Source organism: Cladophialophora carrionii (genome assembly GCF_000365165.1).
Source record: "Cladophialophora carrionii CBS 160.54 unplaced genomic scaffold supercont1.3, whole genome shotgun sequence".
Lineage (NCBI taxonomy): Eukaryota > Fungi > Ascomycota > Eurotiomycetes > Chaetothyriales > Herpotrichiellaceae > Cladophialophora > Cladophialophora carrionii.
The window spans coordinates 1,766,852-1,790,831 of record NW_008481828.1 but is presented as its reverse complement, the minus strand read 5'-3'; the positions used below and the strand labels follow the sequence as shown (position 1 = coordinate 1,790,831).

The following is a 23,980-nucleotide window of genomic DNA, read 5'->3' as shown; positions in this document are numbered from 1 at the left end:
AACTCGGGATTGAGATAAGACCGGCCACAGACAGTGGGAGAAGAAACGGTGCTGGCATTTATATAATCCCTACGAGGGTGGCCAGACCCTGGGGGTGTTGTCAGTGGCTTACGAGCGGATGCTGCAACACTGCTGCCTTCTGTCGGTCTTGAGAAGCGAGACGCTTACCATCTGCCTGGGGTCGGAGGGGTGTGATCGGTAACGATGCTCTCCGACACAGGGTTGCGTGGCGGCCACGCGCGACAGGCTCCCACGACGAAGGAATATTTGGGGCGGCACTAAACTGTTCAGGTCGATTTGGCGCGCTGGCATGGAGGACAGTCCTGGCCTAAGCTAGCCTAAAGCGAGCTGGAGCCGAAGAGGGGAGGCACTGGTTGCACCTGGAAGGCCGTCCGCCAACGCCCCCAACATGTCGGGGGCGCTATGGTCTTGCGCCATGCTCGCACTTCCGCGTGGTTGCGGCAATCGAGACGACAGCACGAGTACGGAGTCATCGCTCGCCTATGAGAGATCCCCTCCAGTTCTCCTGAACGCTGCATATCATTGAGACCTCAATCAAACGCGGTCGCTATCTGTGGGAAGGGCAGCAAAAAGGTGACTGTTGTTTAATAGAAAGGCGTTCTCGATTCAAAGAGACGCACCTTGATCATTGCTGCTCGGTGGGCTTCACCCAGCAATCAGTCTCACCTCACTTCGGTCTCTGTCATTTCTCGCTTCTTGTGCTCAAGTCAGTAAAGCCAGCACACTGTTTTCACTGTCTCGGTTCATTTCTCGTATTTCGCCCGGCTGTCCAGTCATAGGTCACTCTTTACATTTCTCGCTCCAGTCGCGTTGTGGGACGGTTGCTGCAACCTCGACACGTTGTCGCATCAAAAGTCGTCCTTAGACAGTGTTTTGAGTTCGACTTGCCTCAGACAATCACCGATTCATAAGATCGTGTTCCGTTGCGCGCAGACATCCAGAAGTAACGCATGGCCCGAGCCTCCATATCAACCCTCCCCTACCGCTGGAGTTGTGACACTTGCGCTTCGGCCGCCTGTCGGCTACCTGCATTCGAGGTCCGCCGTGATAGGTCATAGTGGTGGGTGGATAGGCCTTCTCCGCCATGAAGGGACTTTTCAAAAGAAAAGACACAAAACCCCTTCCAGACGGCAATAAGTCGCTTCTACGGCCGGCTGTCACTGTTGAGCGTATCTCAAACTACTCCCATAAGTCGCCAACGCTCGTAAGCTCGACCTCATCTTCGCCATCGTTGGGAGGAGCCATGCCTGAAGTCACCATCCCTGACCCCCCAGACCCACGGACAAAGCCAGCAGCTTACCTTCGAAGCATTCATGCCGTTCGAGAAAGGTCGCGATTGGTCCTCGATGAGGCTAAAGTCAACGCCCTCAACCATTTCGATGTCGACATGACTAAGTTCAAGGACACTGCCGACTACGTTGTTTCCATCATCAGGGTATGTTAGCGCCCCTTCCAGCGTTGATACACGAAACGCGGCCTAACAACTTCCAGCGGGACTTCGAAGGCGACTACGCTTCGATACCGCCACATGGTCGGTGGCAGCATTTTGAGGTTGGCGGGAGGCCCAGAGTGACTCAGCTGCTGCAGACATGGCCGACTTCAATCGATAATCAGGAGAGAACGCGGCGGTTGATCGACCTGTTCCTCGTATCAGTACTACTCGATGCGGGAGCAGGGACAAAATGGTCCTACAAGTCTAAGGAGTCCGGCAAGGTGTACGCGAGGAGTGAAGGCTTGGCTGTGGCGAGTTTGGAAATGTTCAAGGCGGGCGCATTCAGCAGTGACGCGACCCAACCTCATCAAGTTGATGCAGCAGGTCTGAAGAAGGTCACGGTCGAGACTCTGGCCAAGGGGATGCAAGTTTCAGATTCGAACCCGATGTCCGGGCTCGAAGGCCGCACTGGCCTACTGATCAGGCTCGCTTCTGCCCTCCAGAATGAGGAGATCTTTGGGGTTGACGGTCGCCCTGGGAATATGATTGGTAAGTGTAGACCTTATCGGTGAAGCTCGACGTCTGCTAAAGGCTCCAGATTATTTGATCTCGCATCCGACCACCCAAGCCGCCTCCGTCCCTGTCGTGCTACTACCAACACTGTGGAGTGTACTTATGGACGGGCTGTCGACCATATGGCCGGCGACACGGACCAGCATCCAAGGTGTTCCTCTCGGAGATGCCTGGCCTTGTGAAGCTATGCCTAGGTCTCCGCCTGCTCAGCCTTGGGAGACCATTGTTCCTTTCCACAAACTTACACAGTGGCTTTGCTATTCTCTGATGGTTCCAATGACCAAGTTACTGAATGTTCGTTTCGCGGGTGCTGAATTGATGACTGGTCTTCCTGAGTATCGGAACGGCGGCTTGTTGGTCGATACAGGTCTGCTCACTCTTAAAGAGGCTGACAGACAGCGCGGCCTCAAGATCTATCATGAAACGGTGGGCGATGGCAATGCAGTTGAGGTGGTTCCGACCTTCGAACCCAGCGACGATGTCATAGTGGAATGGAGGGCTGTCACCGTCGGTTTCCTAGACGAGCTTCTCAACACCGTCAACGCGGGTCTGGGTCTTCAGGGCCCTCAACAGCTGACATTGGCACAGATGCTTGAGGCGGGTACCTGGAAAGTGAGTCATTCAAAAGACTTACAACACGACTCAAGCTAACAAAATATCATAGGGAGGTCGTGAAATTGCGCAGGTGTCCCGTCCCATCACCAAAGGACCACCAATCGGTATCATTTCAGACGGCACCGTCTTCTAAGAGGACATCTGCTCGAATGCTTGGACGATGATGTGTATGATGAGCCTCTACGGCTGGACAACAGAGATTATGAGACAACGCATGGACTTTGATGGCTTAGAGTATTCACTTCTTGGCGACGGTATCAAACAGCGAAACACTGGCATGCAAGTCAGTCCTGCAGCGCTGTGGTTGGGCTCGACTACGGCTAGGGTTAGGAGGTACGAAGGTCGAGGGAAAGCGAACGGGAGCATCGCATCTGTGACTTGCTGTTCCATCACGGCAGAAGTCGAGTCTAAATATCAAAAGCACAGGAGGCAGGGAAACATTCTGGAAGAATTCACCACGGGCGCTTGTTGAAGTTGCCCGAAACCAGCCTTTAGCAGTGCACCGCCGATTAACGATGACTCTTCCAGGCTCCAATTCAGCCGCCCGTGATGCCCGTGTTGCAGTAGTGAAGCGCAATCCCACCCGCTGCCCTCTCGGTTGTATTTCTGTGGCGCTTCAAACCTTCTAATGCTATACACACTTACAGGCCCGCCTTTGTTCGGATATCCAGTTCTCGGTGGCCAGTTATGAGTCCTTCGCAGCCCTGTGATGAGAGGGGAATGGCACACTCGTAAAGACCTGAAAGGTTCTCTCGTTACGTCCAAGTACGTTTGGCCACGAATACTTTAAGTATCTGGCATGTTGCTCCCTCCTTGATATTTACCGTCATGGGACTTGTGCGCTCGATGGCCCTGCAATCCCCCGCAGCGCAGTTGACTCTTCCCCAGCTTTTCTCCCCACCTTCGTCACCTTCTTTCACATTGCAGCTCAGCTGCACGAGATAAGGCCCTTCTGCGCTGAAGGCGCAACCAGGCATCATGGACACGAGGAAGAGGAAGAAGAAGGTGCTATTGATGGGCAAGAGTGGCTCGGGAAAGTCTTCTATGCGCTCTATCATCTTCAGCAACTATGTCGCAAAGGACGTTCGCCGGCTCGGAGCCACGATCGACGTGGAACACAGCCATGCTAAGTTCATGGGCAACCTGACCCTCAATCTGTGGGACTGTGGAGGGTAGGAGACTCCCTTTTGCGTCCAGGTCATGCAAGTTTACTAATTTCCACTGCGCAGACAGGATGCATTCATGGACTCGTACCTCAACGCTCAACGCGAGAATGTCTTCTCTGACGCCGAAGTCCTCATCTACGTCTTTGATATCGAGTCCCGCGCCGTCGAACAAGATCTTGAGACGTACAGTCAAGTCATCAAGGCACTGAAAGAGTACAGCCCGAATGCCCACGTGTTCTGTTTGGTACACAAGATGGACCTTGTCCAGCACGAGCTCCGTGAGAAGATATACGAGGAACGGTGCCAGATGATCGCCGCCCGTTCGGAGGGGCTGAGTCTGGAGACTTTCGCAAGCAGTATATGGGATCAGACGCTATACAAGGCCTGGGCGGGAATCGTGCACAAGATGATCCCGAATCTGGTCATCATTGAGCGCTTTTTGGAAGCATTCGCCAAGCAACTCAAGGCCGAAGAGATTGTCTTGTTCGAGAGGTCAACTTTCCTCACTGTCACGAATGTGGTCACACAATTCGGCCAGGACAATGACAACGTCGACCGACACGAGCGCATATCAAATATCATGAAGAGCTACAAGCATACAGCGGCGAGAAATACCAGGACCACGGCGGCAAGTGCGGGTTTCCTCTTGTACAAGGTCCAGACGCCACGTTTCAATTGCTTCCTAGCCAGATTCACAGAAAATACGTACATCTTTGTGGTGGTTCCTCCGGGAGAAGCAGCGTTCAACTGTGCGGTGCTGAACACCATGATGGCGAGAGATGCGTTCAGCAAGAAGACTGGGGTCGAAGGATGAGCTCTTTGGGTGGCTCGGCGGTTCGCCCCAGTTCGACAAGTCCGACTTATCTCGAGTCAAGCTCTCGGGACAGATCATTTATGGTACGCAGCCATATCGCTGGTCTTTCGAGATCATCACGCCACGAAGGTATATCGATCCAACTCTGTTAAGGATTAGGCAGTGCAGCACGGCGGAGAACACCAAGCTGATTATTCGAACAACTCTTGCGAAAAGCGATCGGGTTGACTTTGTCGACGAAGACTACCTAATAATCGCAATTAGGTGCGACTTTCTCTGCGCTCCCAACGACCTCGACTCCTCCCTGCAACTGTAGCGGTGCTACATCGTCCGGAGCTTAAACTGGTGAAAGATATGCGACACTGCGACCCAACGGGAACGCTAGCTAAACGCAATGAATTCAATCGCGAAGGTTAGACGTCAACACCTTATTTTCCGGTTGTCAGAGCCTTGAGGGGCATAGCCGAGCTCATCTACAGTAATCAACGAGCCGATGAAAGAGATCTACCCTAAGATATCGTTCATTTTCACCTATTCGATCGTGGTGAAGGCAAGGTGGCAATGTCCGAGGTATTATGGTGGAATATTGGTATTGAGTACAGCGGGCTCCTCAGTCGTAGGGCACATTGGTCTTGAGGCCATCACAAATACGAGGTTGCTCGAGACAAGTTGGCGACGGTGACGGCCACTTCATGTTGGCACTGAGATGTTCGCCAGAAACACGTTGATGGAGGATGTTATTTTTGTCGCACGGATGAGGGTGCTGGAAGAAATAAGCATGATGTTATGGTCGCCAGCGATGGCGGAGGCACTTGAGCAACGCACTCGAGAGCATATACCAAATCTCCCACATCCCTGTAGTCTCACAGCTCCCTTATTCTTTCTTCACTTGTACCTCGTACCGGTGATCGTTGTGCAACGTGTATCACGTGACCCGGCTTTTGCCAAGCCGCCTCGGCCGCATCTGCCGGATTCGCCGGGCTCGAGCTTTTCTTTCCACTTCAGCTTCATTTTGCCGCCTCCACCTTCGTACTTCCGTACGAGCTGTGGACATCCTATCCCTCCTTTTGCGTACAACTTCGATCGATCGTGGATCACCCGAAGATAGTACGAAAGATTATGTGTTGGTTGCTCGGCAATAGCCATGCCCAAAGAACGTCAAACATGCACCGAGTGCTCTATGCGCCGGCAGAAATGTGATCGAAACTTACCCTGCGGTCGCTGCGTCAAGCGGGGCGATGCCGATAAGTGCACCCGGGAATGGCCAGAAGGTGGCTATGATCCCAGGAAACATCGAATCTACCCTCGATCATCCACAGCAGCACAGGCCAGTCCTGCCTCCACCACAGCATCGCCGAGAACTACGCAGATTAATATCCCAGAATCCGCTGTACATCCGTCTCTGAGGACGCCCAAGTCGGTAAACTCTGGACCCAGTCCTCGTGAACTGCCACCAGCTCATCCAATCGTGTTCAACCCGCAGCCGACTAATGGTCCGGAACAGGTTGCCGATAATACTGCCCCTGTGCTAGAGTTTCTTACCTGGGGTCGGAACAAATTGTCCGACTATGATCTAAAGGCGCTGGAGCTTCTCAAGGAGCCTCACCAGACGGGCAACGCTGCGCTGCCCAAGGACACTGGATCCGACTGGGATATATCAAACGGCTTCGGTGGCACTGGTGCCGCTCAGGTTTCCTTTCTGCAATTATTGCTTCCTAATCGCAAGCAGGTCTTTCAGCTGGTCGAATACCATGTCAGCTCGGTCTTGTGGTACCATGGGTGCTTCTATGGCCCGACTTTCTATGACGAGCTGAAAGAAGTATACAAGGGCCCCAGCGGAATGCAAGTCAGAAATATGGACCTTCGCTGGACTGGCTTGCTCTTCGCTGTGATGGCTGCAAGCATGACTTGTGCGAGCGAGCAAATGGCTCAGTCTTGGGGCTTTAAGAAGAATGAAAGAGCAAAACTCACGCGGCAGTGGTACAAGGCTACGGTAACGTGCCTTAACCTCGCAGACTATATGTGGCGGCATCATGTTTACTCTGTCCAAGCCATCACAACCTTGACCATGTCGGCTCATATCCTCGGATTCAGCAACACGCAAAGTACCTTATTGGGCGCGGCTGTCAAGATTGCTCAGGGCCTTGGTTTGCAACGGCTCGGGCCCGAAGACGACACAAACACTGCCAGCGGTACATTGACTCCGTCCGCACCAGCTCAGCGGGACAGGGTTATCAGGCGAGAAACGGGTAGGAGGATCTGGCAGCAACTGTGCATCCAAGACTGGTTCTCAATCCCCTTCTCCGAGATGTACTCCATCCAGAAGCTTCATTTCACCACACTCAAACCCATCCATTGCGATGATGACACGATGGAACTTTTACCGGAAGATGTCCCAAGCATGACGAGCTTCCCGACGTTCCTGTGTCACATTGCCGGCCTGATGCCTCAGATGCACGATGCAATCATCTCCTCAAATACCCTATACACAAAATATGAGCAGGTGCTGGACTACGATGCACAGATGCGCTCCCTTGCCACGGAAGGACTCCCACGGTTCTTCGACGTCAGGGAAGCGATCCAACCGGAATGGCCTGCCTGGGTGCCGTGGGCCAGACGAAGCTTGACTATCTGCTTTGCGCACAAGATCATCATGATACACAGGGCATTTCTGGGAAGGAGTTTCACAGAACATACGTTCGATTTCACTAGGCGGACGTGCATGGCTGCCGCAAAGACGATCTTGAAGGAGGCCAGGCAGGCGTACGATGAGGAAGGGCCGATGTTGTGGATCGACCAGGCTTTCATGGTCGCGGCAGGAATAACCCTCGCCTTGGACATTTTTCACCGAAAGCCGAACGAGCCAGAATTTGAAGAACACCGAAAGCTGGTCGAAAACACCATCGTCTTGCTGGGCAAGTTTGAGAACAGCATGATTGCAATGCGTGGCATCCGACTGCTTTCTTCTCTGCTCGCGGAGCAGGCTCGCTTGACAGCCGATCAGACGCTGGAGAACTATCGGAAGCGCACGCATGACAGTATGAGCGGAGATCGGAGTCAACCCAAGCGGCAGAAATTCAACGTCCCCAAGTTTGTCGAAAACTTCGTCGGAAATGACTCTTTCACGCATTCCCTACGGACCGCTAACAGAGGCGTCGAGCCCTCTCTGGAGCTTTACGAACCGACCGATTCGAGATCGAGAACGCCTGGATCACAAGATCCTATCCCCATTTCGGACCTAGGATACGAGACGTTCGAGCAACTCTTCCCTCCTCATACCGGTATCAGCAACAACTTCCTCTTCGAGGATCTCCTGAATTTCGACATACAAGAAGCGCTCTGAGCGGAGAGAGACAGAGGCGCAAGGCTGTGTGAAAGGCTGGCTGGACCGATCCCATCACCAATGTACGACGATCGACGGTGCCGGATTTGGGGATAAGAGCGTGGCAGCGGTGGACAGCCCTTGTCGGGCTGTACGTTGATGACCGCTATTAGTGGCCAAGGCATTCCGAAGCTGAGGTGTCCTACCGACCTTCTTCGCTTCGTGTTGGTTGAGGAAACATAAAAGCAAAGGGTCCTCCTCATCCAAACCCCTTGAAGAACTTCATCAACGTGCGTCTATCTCTATTCTGGTCCTGCAACAACAGACGCACAGTAGGCTATTCTACAGTTCTCTACGCCTATTCTATTGATACAGCTGAGTCCTTCCGAACCGAAAAGGAGTGCCGCGATGGCTCCAGAGCAGACCAGACATATTGATCGCCCCACCCCACCATACCCCCGGCCGACTATGAAACCCACACCGACAAGATCACCCCTGAGCCAGCTCCCACTGCAGGTAATATCGGCTTCTTCAGCATCATTGACCACGGTATCACCACCGGAGAAATCGAAGACATCTTCTCGCAGCCAGCACCCTTCTTTCCTCTTCCAGACGACGTCAAAGCTAAAGTCCCCTTCTCCCCGCCAACAATGCCGGCTGGGGGAAGAAATGCACAAGTGCGACCCTCAACTGGTGCCGCTGATCGCAGAGAGTCATACCAAATGCAGTTGGGCAAGAACATGGAAGAAAAGTGGGCTCGACGAGGTAGCCAACACCAATTGCCTCGCCTCTGCGCTCTCCCGGCCTACTCATGCAGCCTTCTGCAAGAACGACCAGTCTACAGTTCTGCGAAAATCGGATCTTCACTCATCATGGCCTTACGGGGGAGCAGCCACTGCCATCCATCCGCCGCCAAGCACTTCTCACTCCTGATCAAAGGATAGCCCATAACAATAACTTCGGCCAACGATTGATGGGAAAATCCTGTTACGGAGGGTTGTGTTCCCACGATTACCCGGGTCGCTGTCCAGATGAAATGATTCGTTGCATCGGAAGAGGAACGTGTCGACATTCTGTTGCGTTTGAAGGCAAGCGTTTGCCAAAATACGCTGTCATAGCTCTGTCCGCGATGAATAGCTCCCGGACTTCCGCATATCTTGGTTGGAAACAACATGTTGGGATCCAGTGCCGTCCATATGCATGCAAACTGCCGGAGGTCGACGTACGACCCCCGAGGTTATCCCCTGTATCTTCGAGCTGAAAAACCAGATGTTTTCTAGAGCACCATGTGTCCAACAGGGGAATAATATCACTTGCTTGAAGGTTATCAGACGGCATGGGCTTCCCAAGTCTTGACGTGCATGTCTTTCAATCCAGATGCTTCATCGCTGCCCTTGGTTCGCATGCTCCCTGGCCCATCAGCAAAGTTTGTAAGTTGGACTTCGTCGTCACTTTGAATACGATTCCAGGATCGTTGACCTTTGGACGCATTCTGGCTCGCCTTGCTATCCTGGCCTGACACTTTCCCACCCGAGACGGCCGAGGTACCCTTTGATCGTGATGAAGTGTGAGCTTGTTTCCAAATCCGCCGGAAGAGGGGCGCGTAGCAGGGAATGCAAGCGCATACAATGCCAATGAACGGCTCGCAGCAGGACCAGATGAAGACGCTCGACATGGCCCAGGTCAGGTCGCCACTGTTGATCAGATGGTGGATGGTGATTATCCGTACGATAGACGCAATGCAAACACTGTCTCTGCGTCAGATGGGAATTGGCCTCGATCGTGGTCGCATGAGCTTACAAGGCACCGAGTCCGAGGACTCCGGCGATCATGATCTTCATGTTTCTCGACATGTGCAATTTGTAGACTGCGGACATTTTCAGCATGCGTTAAGCGACAGCGAGCGGGTCGGCACACTCACTGGGTCGGATGGGAGTGATCAAGATGCAGACATCGACAAGCATGGCCCAGATGCCGTTTGCGAAGAAGAACAACGACACATTGATGCAATGACCCTCTGCCCCAGGGGTCGTGTACTGAGTCTAGTTTTCCGAAGGTCAGCGGTAGATACTAGGGATCCGGGGGAACATATAGCAGGTACTCACCCAAAAGTACTCCAACGGCTGGCAGCCGGTATTGATCGTGACGATAATGACCACGAAGTAGCTCCACACCAGAAAGAGACAGACGTAGGTTGTCCACTTCTGGTGGAAAAGACGCCAGTAGAACATGACAATGGATGCCTTGGTGAAGCTGACAGCGCCTGCGTAGATCATCACGTATGCGAAAAGAATCTGTTCGGGGGGGAAGGGGGTCAACAGATGTCTCCCGACGGCTGTGGGCTCAACATACCTGCCAAATCGTCGTAAAGTCCTGTGCTGACAAGACCCAGAGGTGTTTTCCTCCTCCATATGGGAGACCTGGGGGATTCGTCAATTTCGGAGAAGATCGTGCCGGAGGACTTCGAGAGACACTTACTGACCAACGAGCAGATTGCTGTGCCATGGGCCAACACCTGATTGATGAATTAGACATGGGGGGTTTTCTCAAAAAAGGGATCTCTCATCGCCACGTACCAGTGCCGGGATGATCAAGTAGTCATCCCATGACAAAAACTTTCTACCATCGCGCAGGAACTGGCTCACAAAGCGCAAAACCACGGCAACGGTGCCAATCACCATCAAACTGACGACTGCTTCGACCACGGCTGCATTGTGCGTCTCGGACAGGTCGACACCGGGAGGGGTGGGTCCAAACACTCCGCTGTTGGACATATTCTGTGCGCTTCAACACACAACCAAGAGAAAAATAAATGGTACAGTATAACAGAGGGTTGCCGCCCGGGAAAGTGAATCGGAAATCGAGAAAATGGGAATGAACCAAACTTGGATTCGACGGGATGCGTGCAGAGGTGTTCGCATTTCTTATATGTTCCATCGATGGTACAAACCGGCAATATACCAGAAGAGATACCTAGAACTTTCCTATTCTCTTTTGGGATCCAAGACCGTTTCGGGTCTCATGGTCCCAAAGGTGGATGCAATATCCGCTGTATCCCCCGGTGCTTTGACCCCAGGGATACTGGGTACAGACCCTACAAGTTGGGCTCCGCAACGCTTACAGGGTGTTCCTAGGTCGAGGAACCTGTTGTTAATGAAATGCAGGGGCCGAAGCCCAAGCCGATCAACTTGTCAAGACCGAAGCTGTCAAACCATAAGTATGCTCTGTTAACGTTGTACATTTCGAGCAAAGCGCTTGATTCAGCCTCAACCCAAGAATTGGCAGCAACAAACGTGAGGAAGGGCGTTGAGCGACCCCCAAGGCTTGGTGACCAAGGTTCCTCTTGGACGGTTCTCGTGAGATGGATCGTGTTTCGAGAACCAGGACCATGTCGGCGCTCGTATCACTGGCGTCTTGTTGCGTACCCAGTACCTACAGTAGCTGTATGATCTGCATTGCATACACGCTAATAGAATTGTTAGGAAGTCGATGCGCTGATCTACTCGTGACCAGCCGAAATGTGATTTGAGGTTTTCTGGTAAGCGACCGTTGGAAAGATCCACCTTCACTCTTGCTCATGGCTGGTGTCTGGCCGGGAGATGGTCAAGCCGACTTGAGGGATTCTGGTAAGCGACCGTTGGAAAGATCCACCTTCACTCTTGCCCATGACTAGTGTCTGGCGCCGGGATATGTAACCCTATGACTTGTGCATCAAGGGGCTTTCTTGGCCCTTCTTCCTCTGGAAGCGAGAGAAGTCCGTCTTTGGATCATGGAGAACGGTGCAAAGCACATTCAGGGGCACTTTTTCGTGTCGCTTGATTATGGGCTCCGTGAGGCTTTTGCCGTGCTTTGCTCAGTGCATCTCAGCCGAACCTCGAGACTAACCCAGACAACACGTTCGTCCCAAGAAGCGTCCATGAGTAAGAAGACCACGGCAGTAATTCAGCACGTGAAAATTGATATGGAGACATGTACTGGGTTACTGGGCCACAGTACTGGGTTAGCTAGAAGATTTCGGAGCGGTCAAGAGTGGCTTGCCTGAAGCTGCCTCGTTGGTCCCCATCCGGCGACGGGGCGGATGATCATCCGCGGCCGCGCAGTCTACCCAGTACTCGTACCCAGTAACGGTCTGAAATCTTATTGCAACCACTCCCGCCACGAACCATGGCTCCACCACCTCCTCGCCTCGTCCGGGGAAGTGTTTCAGCTAACCTCAAGTGGCCCGACCTCGAAACTGGGAAAGCAGGCATGCGCAGACTGTGCTCGTGGGGTAGGATGGGTATCCGAATCGGTGCTGGCGCGATTTGTAGCTCGACTCTAGTGGCGTCCTGATACGAGGCCATGCATAATAGTATACAGAGTTGACCAATCAAGGACTATAAGTGGGGTAAGCTCAATTCCACCAATCCCATCACATTGTTTCATCAGCCTCGCGGAGCCTTGTGACAGTCCAGGGTCAGTCGGAGCCGCTCCCTGATCTGCTCCTACCGCTGTCAAGCTACCCAGTACTGGACTAATCAGGTGGCCAGCGTCTTTTCGCATTCATCAGGTTTGCCACTGTAATTCACTAGACCGCATTGGGTGAACAGTAGTCTTTTATGCATGGCCTCGAGCATGGCCGGACCAGAATGAGACCCACTGATTTCCCACAAACACAGGTACGAAACAGAATGGTGGTTCTTATGCGACGCCACAGTACACTTGATGCAGCCTTGCGAGTGCAGATCTGCTCCCTGGCTTTCGCAGAATTTCATATGGTGGTCCCGTCGTTCCCCACCAACTGGCGCATTCAGAGAACAAACTTGAACCCATCCTTGCTTCTACGCGGACTGTCTTGGAACCAGAACTGCGCAGACTCCCCCCCAATACCAAGACCCTGCTAGTTCCTGCCTCGTATCTCCTCGTAAGTGGTAGCCTTGATTGTTTCCGACAGGCCGTTCACGGTCCGTTGCGTACCACAAGTACGCCACCTGCAAGAACCATATCAAGCAGCTCAATGGTCGTTTCAACTCCGTTTTACCACCGGACGATTTGGTCCAGGCGTGCTCCACCGTCGTCTGCAAAGATAAAGCGGTTCCGAGACTGCCCAGTGTCGCCACGCCAGAGTTTATATGAGCTATCTCACCGCTCCGCGAGAGAAAATTCGTATTTATGACGCTCGGAGTCTGCTGAGACTGTGGTATCTTGATCGTCGACAATCAAGCAAGGAGATCCATCTGAGAAATCATGGGATCTATTCAGGAGCAAGGCTCGAAAGATGGCAGGCAGGAAGCGAACGGGGTCTCGCCATCGGCTGATCCGATCCTCACGAGGAGAAAATTGAAGATTGTCTGCATCGGTGCTGGGTTCTCTGGTCTCACGCTGTCACACAAGATCCAGCATGAGTGGAAGCTGGAAGACGTGATCGATCTCCAGATTTACGAGAAGAACGCTGATGTAGGAGGGACCTGGTATGAGAATACATACCCCGGTGCCGCATGGTAAGCAGAGAAGTATTCTTCGGGGCTTGGACGTCAAGAGCTGACCAGGAGATAGTGACATTCCAGCTCGTGAGAAATTCGTCGCCCGGGGTTTCTTGAATCCATAGCTAACCTGTCACCACAAAACAGATGCGTACACGTTCCTGTTCGAGCCCAACCCAGATTGGTCTCAGTTCTATCCTTCCCAGCCTGAGATCCAAGCCTACATCAAAGCAACCGTTGCCAAATACAACCTGGACAAATATGTGTCGCTCAAGTCAAAAGTCTTGGAGACTCGCTGGGACGATGACGCCGGGAAATGGAAGATCAAGTTCGATGCCAACGGAGTCTCGCAGGAGGACACTGCAGATATTCTGGTCAATGGCTCTGGATTTCTCAAGTCAGTCCCCTACATGCGCGACTTGGTCCAGACGAACAAGTGTTGACAAACCGACAGCAAATGGAAATGGCCCCAGATCGCTGGGTTGCATGACTTCCAAGGGAAGCTCGTCCACAGCGCAAAATGGTAAGCCTCGCAAAAGGTCGACTCGGCTCGGAGCTCAACCGCCACTGACACGTTCACCAGGGACAACACCTATTCCTGGGAGGGCAAGAAAGTAGCAGTCATCGGCAATGGTTCCTCAGGCATCCAAATCGTGGCGGCCATGCAACCGAAAGTCTCGAAACTGGTCACTTACATCCGCAATCCCACGTGGATTTCGATCAACTTCTGCGCCGACAAGACCACCGACGGCAAGAACTTCACTTACACAGAAGAGCAGAGAAAAGCGTTCCGAGAAAACCCTGAAGCTCACTTTGCGCTCCGCAAGGAGTTGGAGGCTTCGTAAGTCCATAATTTCCCGAACTTGTCCGGATGGCAGGACGAGCGAGAACAGAATTATAGGCTGACCCATTTGTCCTCTGTCGAACAGCGTCAACGGTTTCTTCTTTGGTATGAAGACCGGCCACCCATTCCAGCAAGGGCTGGAAGCAGCGTGCAAAGCTCAGATGGGGGCCATCCTCAAAGACGATCCCGAGCTTGCCGCGAAGATGATACCGGCCTTCCACCCTGGCTGCCGACGCCTGACAGTGAGTTTTTGCTTCTGTTCGCTGTGCAAAATAAGTCCTCCCTTCACTGACATGATCAAACCCTCTACAGCCTGGGGACGGATACCTCGAAGCTCTTCAACAACCAAATGCCCGTGTCTGCTGGTCTCCCATCACGCGCGTCACAGCGAAAGGCATCGAAACGGCCGAAGGCGAAGAAGAATTCGACTTGATTGTCTGCGCCACCGGCTTCGACACCAGCTTCGTGCCGTCGTGGAAACTCGTCGGTCTCAACGGCGCAACCTTGGACGAGAGGTGGAAGACCGACCCGGACGCGTTTTTCGCCGTCCAGGTCGACACCATGCCGAACTACTACATGTTCAACGGACCCAACTGTCCCATCTCGCATGGCTCGGTCCTGACCGAGATTTCCTGGACGTGTGATTACATCCTTCGGTGGGCGCAGAAGATTGCCACTCAGAATATCAAGTACGTTTTTCGGCCCTGTGGCGAGCTACACCCCTTTTTTACCACTCGAAGGAAAAAGAGACTGACCACAAGGTGCCCACCACCACACAGATCAATCACCCCCAAGCCTGAAGCTGTGGCCGACTTCAACGAGTACTCGCAGGAATTTCTCAAAAACACCGTGTGGGCGGACAACTGTCGGTCGTGGTACAAGAATGGCAAAGAGAGCGGCGCCGTCACCGGCACGTATGCCGGCTCCATCCTCCATTTCAAGGACGGTCTGGAGAACGTCGGCTCCGAGTACTTTGACATCGTGTGGCGGAGTAAGAACCGATTTGCCTGGTTGGGCAACGGCCAGAGCCTCTGGGATAAAGACGGCATGGGTGACATGGCCTACTACATGAAGAACCTGGAGGTCTGATCTGGCGGCGAATTGAGTCGGCTTCCCTTGAGTATCTCGGTAGACCTTGTGTGTTCAGGGCGCGCTCCCAGTGAGTCTGCAGCCTCACCAACAGTTAGTAGTTATGCAATATGAGTTCATCGACCAGGATCGACCAGACTCGACCAGACTCGACCGGAACAGTATGTACTCCGTGCCCCCTCTTCAGTCTCTGTCTGTCGCAAATCCGCGAAGAAAAGTGCCGTAGCAACGAGGTTCCAGTTCGACTCTGAAACAACAAATAGCTCCTCGGCAGAAAACCCTGATCGAACCCACCCCCTGAACTCAGACCGTGTGCCCATATGTCCATACGTCCATGTCCATGTCCATGTCTATGACCATGGCTCCACACCGCAGCTGGACGTGCGCCATTCGTTCTTCCGCGCCTCCCGCCATGCAAATTCTTATCTAACATAGACCACCCGTAGAACGTCATTAACGGCACGCCATGGGCACCCTACGCCGACAAACAATCCCCGCTCGTGGCCCGTGGAGGGGTTGATGAATTCTGCCCACCAAATACCTATTAGGTACCTAGGCACCTACTGCGTCAACCTACCCATGCTGACCTGCTACTGCTATTTACCCTCCTTACAGAGCTCCAAGCAGTTGCCAACCCTGCCTTTCCTTCTGGTCGTGTACGGACCCCTCCCATACTCACCTACCGCGCCGCCGCCTTGATATGCTCTTCATCCTCCAGATGGGCCGTGGGCGTCATCTCAAAAGCCTGCCCGGTCGCCGGGTTCTCAATCGGCGCGCTCGGCACCAGCACGAAAAACATGCGGCAGTTCTCGGTGCTGACGTTCTTCCAGGCCTGTGTAATCAGGGGTGTCAGCGTGAATTAGACTGTGCACGGAGTACTTGTACTTTGTCCTTGTACGAGGCACTCGCCCTCGCACTCGAGTCTGAGCCCGCTCCGGGAGTGTGTGGGTTGGTCAGGTACATACATGGTCTGTGCCCCTCTGCACGCAGACGTCACCCTGCCGGAAGACGGTCTCGCTCCCGTCGTCCAACACCATGATGATCGTGCCGCTGAGGACGATGCCAAAGTCGACGCTCTGCGTGCGGTGCGTGATGTTCACGCTGTCGGGCGTGCTGCCTACTGCGGGGACTGCGCGCGGGATTAATCATCTGTCAGCAAGGATAGATATATTCTGTGCATCCGGGCCGAGTAGGAGATGGATGCTTGGGCGGCCCGGGCCGCCTGGGTCATGCAATGCGAAGATAATATGAGAATATGTCTGAGTACGTGAAGTGCTGGTCTGTTCTATTCTGCTCTGCTCGCACTTACAGTCGACAATCCGCGCCACCACGCCCGTCTGGTCAACCAGGCCGATTTTCTTGCCATGCACGTCGTACCATGGTCCCTGCACGTTCGTGGCGGGAAAACCTGTTGTTTTGAACAGGTTGGTGAACCCCGGGATGATGCCCTCGGGCGGAGAGCCGGCGGGGTCGAGCGGGTTGGCGGGCGTGAGCGTCGTGTCGGAGACGATGATGGATTTGCCGGCTTGGTCGTGACCTGGGGGGACGGGTGTAAGCAAGGGGGGGTCATTAGTTAGGGATCCGCGGGCAGGAATTTAGACAGACCGGTCACGACGCGGCGTGTCGTGGGATGAGTCATCTCAGGTGTGGAATGTAGAGAGATTCGTTGATAGAGAGGAAGGAAGGAAGGAAGCCCGCGATCCCACGATCGCGCTATATACTGGAAGTCGACGATTATGACAGTGACTCTGGCCCTAATTGCTGGTACGTCGACGTTTGTGTGTACTGATATCAAGGGGACAGGAAGAGGCTATGCCAAGTCGGTAACGAGATGAAGTAGGTAATAATTAGGCAGGTGAATGTAAGATCCACGTCTGACCGGCTGCATCAATTAACCCTAAAAACGATTACCTCGTGGTGGAGAGAAAGGAAGCTTGGTGTTGATGGATAACCCGCTTTGGCGATCGAATGGGGGTGACACCGGATCTCCCGCTCCAGAGAGGGGCATAAGCATTTTGTTTGCTCCACTGATTTTCAGCCGCTGGTCGACAACCTTCGGTTGGGTGTAATTCCTGTGGAGGTGCAATGTCCAGATGGCAATGCTTACCCTCGGTGACACCCAGATTCGGGCACGGCGAGAGACATTACGAGTCAGCGGGGTCCAGAAGACTTCACGTACTGTATGCCGCCATCGCAACAACGCCGCGGAATACATAATCGGCGTCATAACGGAGGACTTGGCGCTGCCTGCTGCCATGTAATCAGCCAACGGGTAATAATGCAGGCGATCAGGAATTCGAGCCTTGAGACCGGCGTCAGCATCAGCTCAGCATCAGCATCAGCGCCTGGCACTCAACTGAAATGGCACACGCTAATTCGCTGGCTATGAAACGTTAGACAGGTCGTGGAAGGGTGGCCTCTGCATTGCGATCGAGTGCTGCTTGCCCTCAGATGCAATCGCGATGCTACATGATGTGGAAGTTAAAAGGAGATACAATACAACAGGTGCTTCTGCGCACGGGTCTTTATAACTGCATTCCGCGGAATTCCACGGCCATGGTTGTAGAGCGTTCGCCGCAGCCTCTCGAATCAGCTGCTTCGCCTACACAGGCGGATGGTGCCGAGGCGCCCACTCCCAATAATCTTGTCCTGCTTGGGGTTGCAGACGAAAATGTAAATGTGATCTTTACAAGAGTTGACTGACCCGCAGTCAAAGCAGCAGAGCCGGTCGTCTCAAGGTCTCCGGACATATGGGAGCACCATCAAGGGCAGTCTCATGATTGGGATCGTCGTCGCCGGGCTCTCTGTCGATGACTTGAAAGGTTGCAAACGGGACTGAGCCAACGCATGGTAGGCGAACTCTGGATAGTTGCTCACATGTCTAGATTGACTCTGCTTCTTCGACCTTGGCCACTTTTACTCTCGCCGGTCAGAAAAGTAACGGTGAGTCCAGAGTACCGAGATGCGGTCACTTACGGGAAAAGCTCTCTAGTCTCCCGTGTAAGGTCTGTAGCACCAGCCTCTGCGGCATAAAGACCCATCCGCCAAAGAAGCCTTCGGTGAGATTGGCCAGTATCCGCTGATCCGACTGAGCAGTCCTGGCCGAGGAAGCGCGATGGCAGGAGTTCGAGTGTCGTGTGAGCCGACGTGAGCTCTCGGGTTAACTATGGTATACGCTTTGGATTTGAGGCATGATAGCGAGGCATTGTCGATCACGGTCACTGTGGATGGATTGGTGGTGGTCGAGATGACACGGTGTACTTGAAGCAAGTAGCATCCCAACGCGACGGGAATGAGTGCAGCTAATGGGCACAGAGCTCTGTTCATGTTAGTCGAGACTGGCTGTTATGCTTGATCATCAGCGTTACCAACACTCAGAGGGGCTGGATCCCGTACACGATCCCAATCAATATTCAGCAGAGCTGCTGTGTTTTGTACGATTGCAGTAGAGACTACGATTTTTCGTCTTCTTCATCTTCGCCCCCAAGCATCAATAACTCTAGGCGGGGGATTATGGAGACGCAGCAGGTCCGAGCTGAGTCACCTATATCAAATAATGGGGTGAATGAAAGATTGAGAAATTGGTCCGGGCGTCACGCCGAGTTGGAAACGGCAAGCCACGACTTGGAGATTTGCTGTGAGACGAAATGCTGTTGTTTGATTGATGCCTCGTCATGCTATGCGTGCTGAGCCCGTCGCACAGGACAGAGATCTGCATGTCTGACTGCCCGCATGTAAGGTTGTCCTCAGCAGTCGGTGCTCAGGACTGCTTAATTGCAACCACTCAGCGCCTTTGCTCTTGCTGAACGAAACTCGAACCATGATAAATCGATGTATGCTGCCACCCACCCCAGCCATATGCTCTCCCCGTCAAGGCCAATGACAATAAGATTCCATCATAGGGGAAGTCCTGCAGGGTATCATTGTTTTGCCTCGTCCGCCCAAGCGCCGTTCCAGCAACTGTCCACCCGAAGCCACCGTTTTCAATCGTTCGTGCGTGCCATCTTACTCACAAGAAGGCAGCAAGACCCAACAAAGCAGCCCCAGCCAGGCCGAAGCCGGTCGGCACAACAGCAGCAGCGTTGGTGGTAGATGAGCCAGTGGCAGAGGCAGCAGTCGCCGTCGCAGAGCTCAGAGCTGAAGATGCGCGAGACGCGACTGAGCCTGCCTGGCTTGTGGCTGCACTCAGGGCGGACGCGGCTTCGGTAGTGATGCTTCCCAGAATGTTGTCCGCATTCGAAGTCAACGAGGAGAGACTGGCGGCCGCTCCAGTGTTGCCGGTGGCGGCTTCTGAGCTCAGGCTGGAAAGGGTTGCTGAAAAGGCTGACTTAGCAGAGCTGAAGCTTGCGGCGATGGATTCTTGGGCGTTCTCGGCTGAATTGGAGGCTGAGGCGGCAACATTCGATACCGAATTTGAGATCGAGGCAAGTGATGCGGCGATCTCTGATGAGACGGAGGACAACGAACTTGCAACGGCCGAGGGGTTTAATGGCGATGAGCTGGGTGTGGCACTTGGCTCACCGGAATTGCCTTGAGCCAGCGCCGGCACGGCAAGGAGCGCGGAGATGATGATGTTGGAAATCTGCATGGTGCCGATTGATGGAGAAGTGAAGTCTATGGAAGAGTATTCGAATTGGCTCGAGAGATGTGTCCGGGTCAAAGGAATCAAGAGGATGTGTTAGATCCAAAGAAGAGAAGATGTCGGATTGATATCCTAAGAGGTGGATGTCAAGGCAAGAGCTTTGAAGGAGTAATGAACTCTTTAAAGGCAGCTGCGTCATGTCACCAGAAAGTGAAAGAAACCGAGACACCAGTGGCTTGTGCGACAAACGGGCAGTTCCTCACCTTGACACTTGTTCGCTGAGAGCGCCACAGTTTCGAAGCTCTAGTTGGGCCACTCGATCTGGACCGCATGTGATAGGCTTTCGACGCATCGGTGAAGCCCTACTGGGCGCGAGTACGAGCGACGAGTTCATTCTTGACCTGGAATTGACAGGCGAGCCGAGTTGTGGTTGGGTGGAACCAGAAGCAAAACAGCTCGGATCGTCATGTCGTCATCGAAGCCACCAGATCCGACCACGGCTAAGACCTTTAGTCTCGTCTAGCAAATCACCTCGGCAGACTGAGTCATCTTTGAGGTCACGTGGCGTGGCCCCTCTGAAAATGTCTTGCACGCCCGTCTTTTCTAATCACAACCCAGTCGATTTCAGTTCTCGGCTTGCTGATGGCCGACATACAAATCAGCCATGTCGTGTGCGGCAATGCAGTCTGGATATTCGGACTGTGGTGAGGTAATGCCGTCGACTTGTTGTACACAGTATAAGATCTCCAACAGTATGTGCCAAACCATACAATGAGGTTTCGCACATCAGTTGCCTGTTGGTAAGCACGTACAGGTCCGTACTTGGTACAGTACCCAGGTACAGAAGAGAGCGGCCAGCAGTCGATCGATCCACCGTCACCATGAGCCTGTCTCCAAGAGACCATCGCCGGCAGTCTATCAAGTACCTTTCGTTTGTGCTGGGGATCTTTAATGTAGACAGTAGACAGTAGACAGTAGACAGTAGACAGTAAGAATAGGATGAGGCACGTGTAAAGAAGAGCACTACGATTGGAGAGACGGCCGTCGCTCAGTCCTTTGATGCAGGAACCAAGGCCTCCCGTTGGACGTGAATCCAGCCAAGTAAGCGTCCGACCGGCCCGCGCTGCTCCCGTTGGCTGGTTGCCCTTCACGTTCTCACTCAAGCTCAAGCCGGATGAGGATCGAACTTCTTTGCCGTTGACCTCATTGCACGAGAGAACGCATGCATTCGAAGACGAGGTATTGACCATATATTGCGACGTCAACCCTTTCTTGGTCCTCTGCTTTTGAGTTCGTCTCGCTCAAGCGTTTCTGCTAGGCGTGTTGGGAATCTCACTCGTCGTTCACCATGATCTCCTCCGCTTTGCTCTTCGCAGTTCCCTTTGCACTGCAGGCGAACGCGGCTTCGATACCAGCTTCAGCACAAGCTATCGGCCTGGACATCAGTGCTACCCTCCAGAACATCCTGGCGAACACTCAGCAAAGTGACGCCTACACATATCCTACCGACTTGACGAGAGGGATTGTTGTGGTAAGTCCGCCGATACTGCAACAGGTTATGCCCGAGTGATAGATGGTGGATGCACTCGTCCATTCTCGGGGAAACACTTACGCCTCCCTGGCTATCTTCGGATTGCCCCCCTTGTGTCGCTGCCTGCCGCTCTCCCTGGCCTGCCACTGACGTCCTCTGGCCAGAAACCAATTCACTCACACAACGATTACTGGCGCGATGTTCCATTCTACTCGGCACTATCCGTGGGCTGTGCCTCGATTGAAGCCGACGTCTGGCTTTACAACGACACCCTCTACGTCGGCCATGAGACCTCGGCCCTCACGCCGGCTCGCACGCTCGATTCGCTCTACATCCAGCCCCTTCTGGACACGCTGAAGCGACAGAACCCCTCCTCCGCATTCGTCACGTCCCCGACCAAGAACGGCGTGTACGACACCTCCTCAGGCCAGACGCTGCTCCTGTTCATCGACCTCAAGACCAACGGGACGACAACCTGGCCCGCCGTCGTCGCCGCACTCCAACCTCTCCGGTCGGCAGGCTACTTGACCACCTTCAACGGTACGGGCGTCACCGTGGGACCTGTGACCGTCATCGGCACAGGCAACACCCCGCTGGATCAAATCGCACCGGTCCAACAGAGAGATTACTTTTTCGACGCGCAATTACACTTGCTGAACTCGACGCAATCAAATATCACGGCGGCCATTTCTCCCGTGGCATCCACGGCTTTCAGTGCCCAAATCGGCGCCATCAACGGCACTACGTTCAATTCCACGCAACTCGCGACGTTGAGGAGTCAGATCGCATTGGCCAAGTCCAAGGGCATCCTGCCCAGATACTGGGACACCCCCGGATGGCCGATCAGCACGAGGAACGCGGTCTGGGGAACATTGCTCGAAGAAGGCGTGGGATTGCTGAACGCCGATGATCTCCCCGCAGCGGCGGGCTTCGGTGCGTATTACGGACTATGGTAATGTGAAGCACGGCCTGGCAGCCTGTACAGACGACGAATTCCACGGACAAGAAATATCCCCTAGATTAGATATACACTGGACCGATAAGTATACTGCGACCGTCAGATTTGGAGCAGTATATAATTATACTTTAATCGTGCTCTACACATTCCACATGGACCCACCGGGTTATAGTTTACCTTTTTCTCTCTTCTCAAAGGCCCCCTTCGCCGAGACGTCGTAGTCTTTACCTTTTTTCCAGCCCATCCAATCCCGCAGCGTCTCTTCACCACCTTCACCGGGGGCCAAAGCCCGGCCCTCCCACGGCATGTCGACCTTTCTGGCCGGCGATCCCGTCAGCCCGACGATGGGTCGATGCTCGTATCCGGCGACCTCCATCTCGGCGTGTTCGAGCACAGGCACACAGCAGGCATCCGTGCCGTCAAAGATGGCCTCCCACTCCTTGCGCGTCTTGGTCTTGAACCGCTGCGTGAACAGTTCGCGCATGTACGGCCACGAGCGTTTGTCCAGCCGATCGAGCCGGCCCGGCACGACGTCCTGCTCGGTCAACCCCAACCCTCGCAGCAGTTCTTGCCAGAACTGCGGCTCCAACGCGCCCACGGACATGTACTTGCCGGGATCCTTGCACTCGTAGCAGCCGTAGTACGGTGCGCCGCCGTCCAGGGTGTTCGTGCCGCGCTCGCCACTCCACATGGGCAACTTGGTCAACAGTCGGGGGAAAGTGCCCAGGTAGCTGACCCCATCCACCATGTTGGCCTCGACGACCTGGCCCTTCCCGCTCGTCGACCTGTGGATCAGCGCCAGCAGAACGCCCGTGAAGGCCGCGTGGCCCCCGCCCGCAAAGTCCGCGAGGATGTTTCCCGGGGCAAGCGGCGGCTGGCCTCGCGCGCCCAGCATGCCCAACACGCCCGACACGGCCAGGTAGTTGATATCGTGGCCCGCCATGGTCGAGTATTTGCCGTCGCGGCGGAAGCCAGTCAACCGCACGACAATGAGCCGCGGGTTCTTCTTCATCAGCACCGCCTCAGGGTCGAGGCCCAGCTTCTCCAGCACGCCCGGCCGGAACGGGTCGATGAGCACATCGGTTCTGGGGATCAGGGAGAGCAACACCGCCACCGAGGCTTCGTTCTTGAGGTCCAGCGCGATGGACGCCTTGTGGCTCGTGAGGAGGTCGTTGCTGGCCCCCGAGGGACCCGGGCGGTCGATACGCAGCACGCTGGCGCCCCAGTTCGCGAGGAGGAAGCCGCAGAAGGGACCTTTTGTAGCGGAAAGAAGATAATGTTAGAACAACGGTCTGAAAACCCTACGCCCGTGCCGGTGGCACGTGCCATTGCAGCACAGGACATGCATACCTGGAGCTAGGCCTCCGAGCTCGAGCACTCTGAGGCCAGTCAGTGGTGGTGGGCTGGTGGCCATCTTTGCTGGCTTTGTTCTGTCAACAGTACGTCACTCGGTTGCGAGCAGTTATTGTGTCTCAAGACTTTCTTTATTCAAATGGATCGCGAGAAATCTGCCCCATTTCATGCATACATGGCATAGACCTCACCTGCGCGCCCAAGTCGTACATTATATT

General features: G+C 54.1%; 9 protein-coding genes across 9 annotated transcripts; 5 read left to right on the top strand and 4 right to left on the bottom strand.

Moving 5' to 3' along the window:
• Positions 1-1,105: 1,105 nt before the first annotated feature.
• Positions 1,106-2,774, top strand: G647_04041 (uncharacterized protein; the record flags this gene model as incomplete). The annotated part of the gene is made up of 4 exons (XM_008728386.1): positions 1,106-1,456; positions 1,513-2,002; positions 2,052-2,638; positions 2,691-2,774. 4 exons carry the CDS (start codon positions 1,106-1,108, stop codon positions 2,772-2,774), a joined length of 1,512 nt encoding a protein of 503 aa, XP_008726608.1.
• An 845-nt stretch (positions 2,775-3,619) lies between these two features.
• G647_04040 (uncharacterized protein) lies at positions 3,620-4,621 on the top strand (the record flags this gene model as incomplete). The annotated part of the gene is made up of 2 exons (XM_008728385.1): positions 3,620-3,813; positions 3,871-4,621. The coding sequence occupies 2 exons, from the start codon at positions 3,620-3,622 to the stop codon at positions 4,619-4,621; spliced, it is 945 nt and encodes a 314-aa protein (XP_008726607.1).
• Positions 4,622-5,765: 1,144 nt separating this feature from the next.
• G647_04039 (uncharacterized protein) lies at positions 5,766-7,964 on the top strand (the record flags this gene model as incomplete). Its single annotated transcript, XM_008728384.1, has 1 exon — positions 5,766-7,964. The coding sequence occupies one exon, from the start codon at positions 5,766-5,768 to the stop codon at positions 7,962-7,964; it is 2,199 nt and encodes a 732-aa protein (XP_008726606.1).
• Positions 7,965-9,270: 1,306 nt separating this feature from the next.
• Positions 9,271-10,717, bottom strand: G647_04038 (uncharacterized protein; the record flags this gene model as incomplete). The annotated part of the gene is made up of 7 exons (XM_008728383.1): positions 9,271-9,691; positions 9,744-9,810; positions 9,865-9,985; positions 10,049-10,237; positions 10,296-10,363; positions 10,422-10,458; positions 10,520-10,717. The coding sequence occupies 7 exons, from the start codon at positions 10,715-10,717 to the stop codon at positions 9,271-9,273; spliced, it is 1,101 nt and encodes a 366-aa protein (XP_008726605.1).
• Positions 10,718-13,169: 2,452 nt separating this feature from the next.
• On the top strand, positions 13,170-15,338 carry G647_04037 (uncharacterized protein; the record flags this gene model as incomplete). The annotated part of the gene is made up of 8 exons (XM_008728382.1): positions 13,170-13,423; positions 13,479-13,492; positions 13,553-13,802; positions 13,860-13,928; positions 13,989-14,246; positions 14,335-14,491; positions 14,562-14,938; positions 15,029-15,338. 8 exons carry the CDS (start codon positions 13,170-13,172, stop codon positions 15,336-15,338), a joined length of 1,689 nt encoding a protein of 562 aa, XP_008726604.1.
• Positions 15,339-16,017: 679 nt separating this feature from the next.
• G647_04036 (uncharacterized protein) lies at positions 16,018-16,977 on the bottom strand (the record flags this gene model as incomplete). The annotated part of the gene is made up of 4 exons (XM_008728381.1): positions 16,018-16,170; positions 16,304-16,467; positions 16,648-16,875; positions 16,944-16,977. The coding sequence occupies 4 exons, from the start codon at positions 16,975-16,977 to the stop codon at positions 16,018-16,020; spliced, it is 579 nt and encodes a 192-aa protein (XP_008726603.1).
• Positions 16,978-19,347: 2,370 nt separating this feature from the next.
• On the bottom strand, positions 19,348-19,926 carry G647_04035 (uncharacterized protein; the record flags this gene model as incomplete). The annotated part of the gene is made up of 1 exon (XM_008728380.1): positions 19,348-19,926. One exon carries the CDS (start codon positions 19,924-19,926, stop codon positions 19,348-19,350), a length of 579 nt encoding a protein of 192 aa, XP_008726602.1.
• A 1,342-nt stretch (positions 19,927-21,268) lies between these two features.
• Positions 21,269-22,407, top strand: G647_04034 (uncharacterized protein; the record flags this gene model as incomplete). Its single annotated transcript, XM_008728379.1, has 2 exons — positions 21,269-21,451; positions 21,616-22,407. 2 exons carry the CDS (start codon positions 21,269-21,271, stop codon positions 22,405-22,407), a joined length of 975 nt encoding a protein of 324 aa, XP_008726601.1.
• A 168-nt stretch (positions 22,408-22,575) lies between these two features.
• On the bottom strand, positions 22,576-23,823 carry G647_04033 (uncharacterized protein; the record flags this gene model as incomplete). Its single annotated transcript, XM_008728378.1, has 2 exons — positions 22,576-23,663; positions 23,760-23,823. 2 exons carry the CDS (start codon positions 23,821-23,823, stop codon positions 22,576-22,578), a joined length of 1,152 nt encoding a protein of 383 aa, XP_008726600.1.
• Positions 23,824-23,980: the final 157 nt, after the last annotated feature.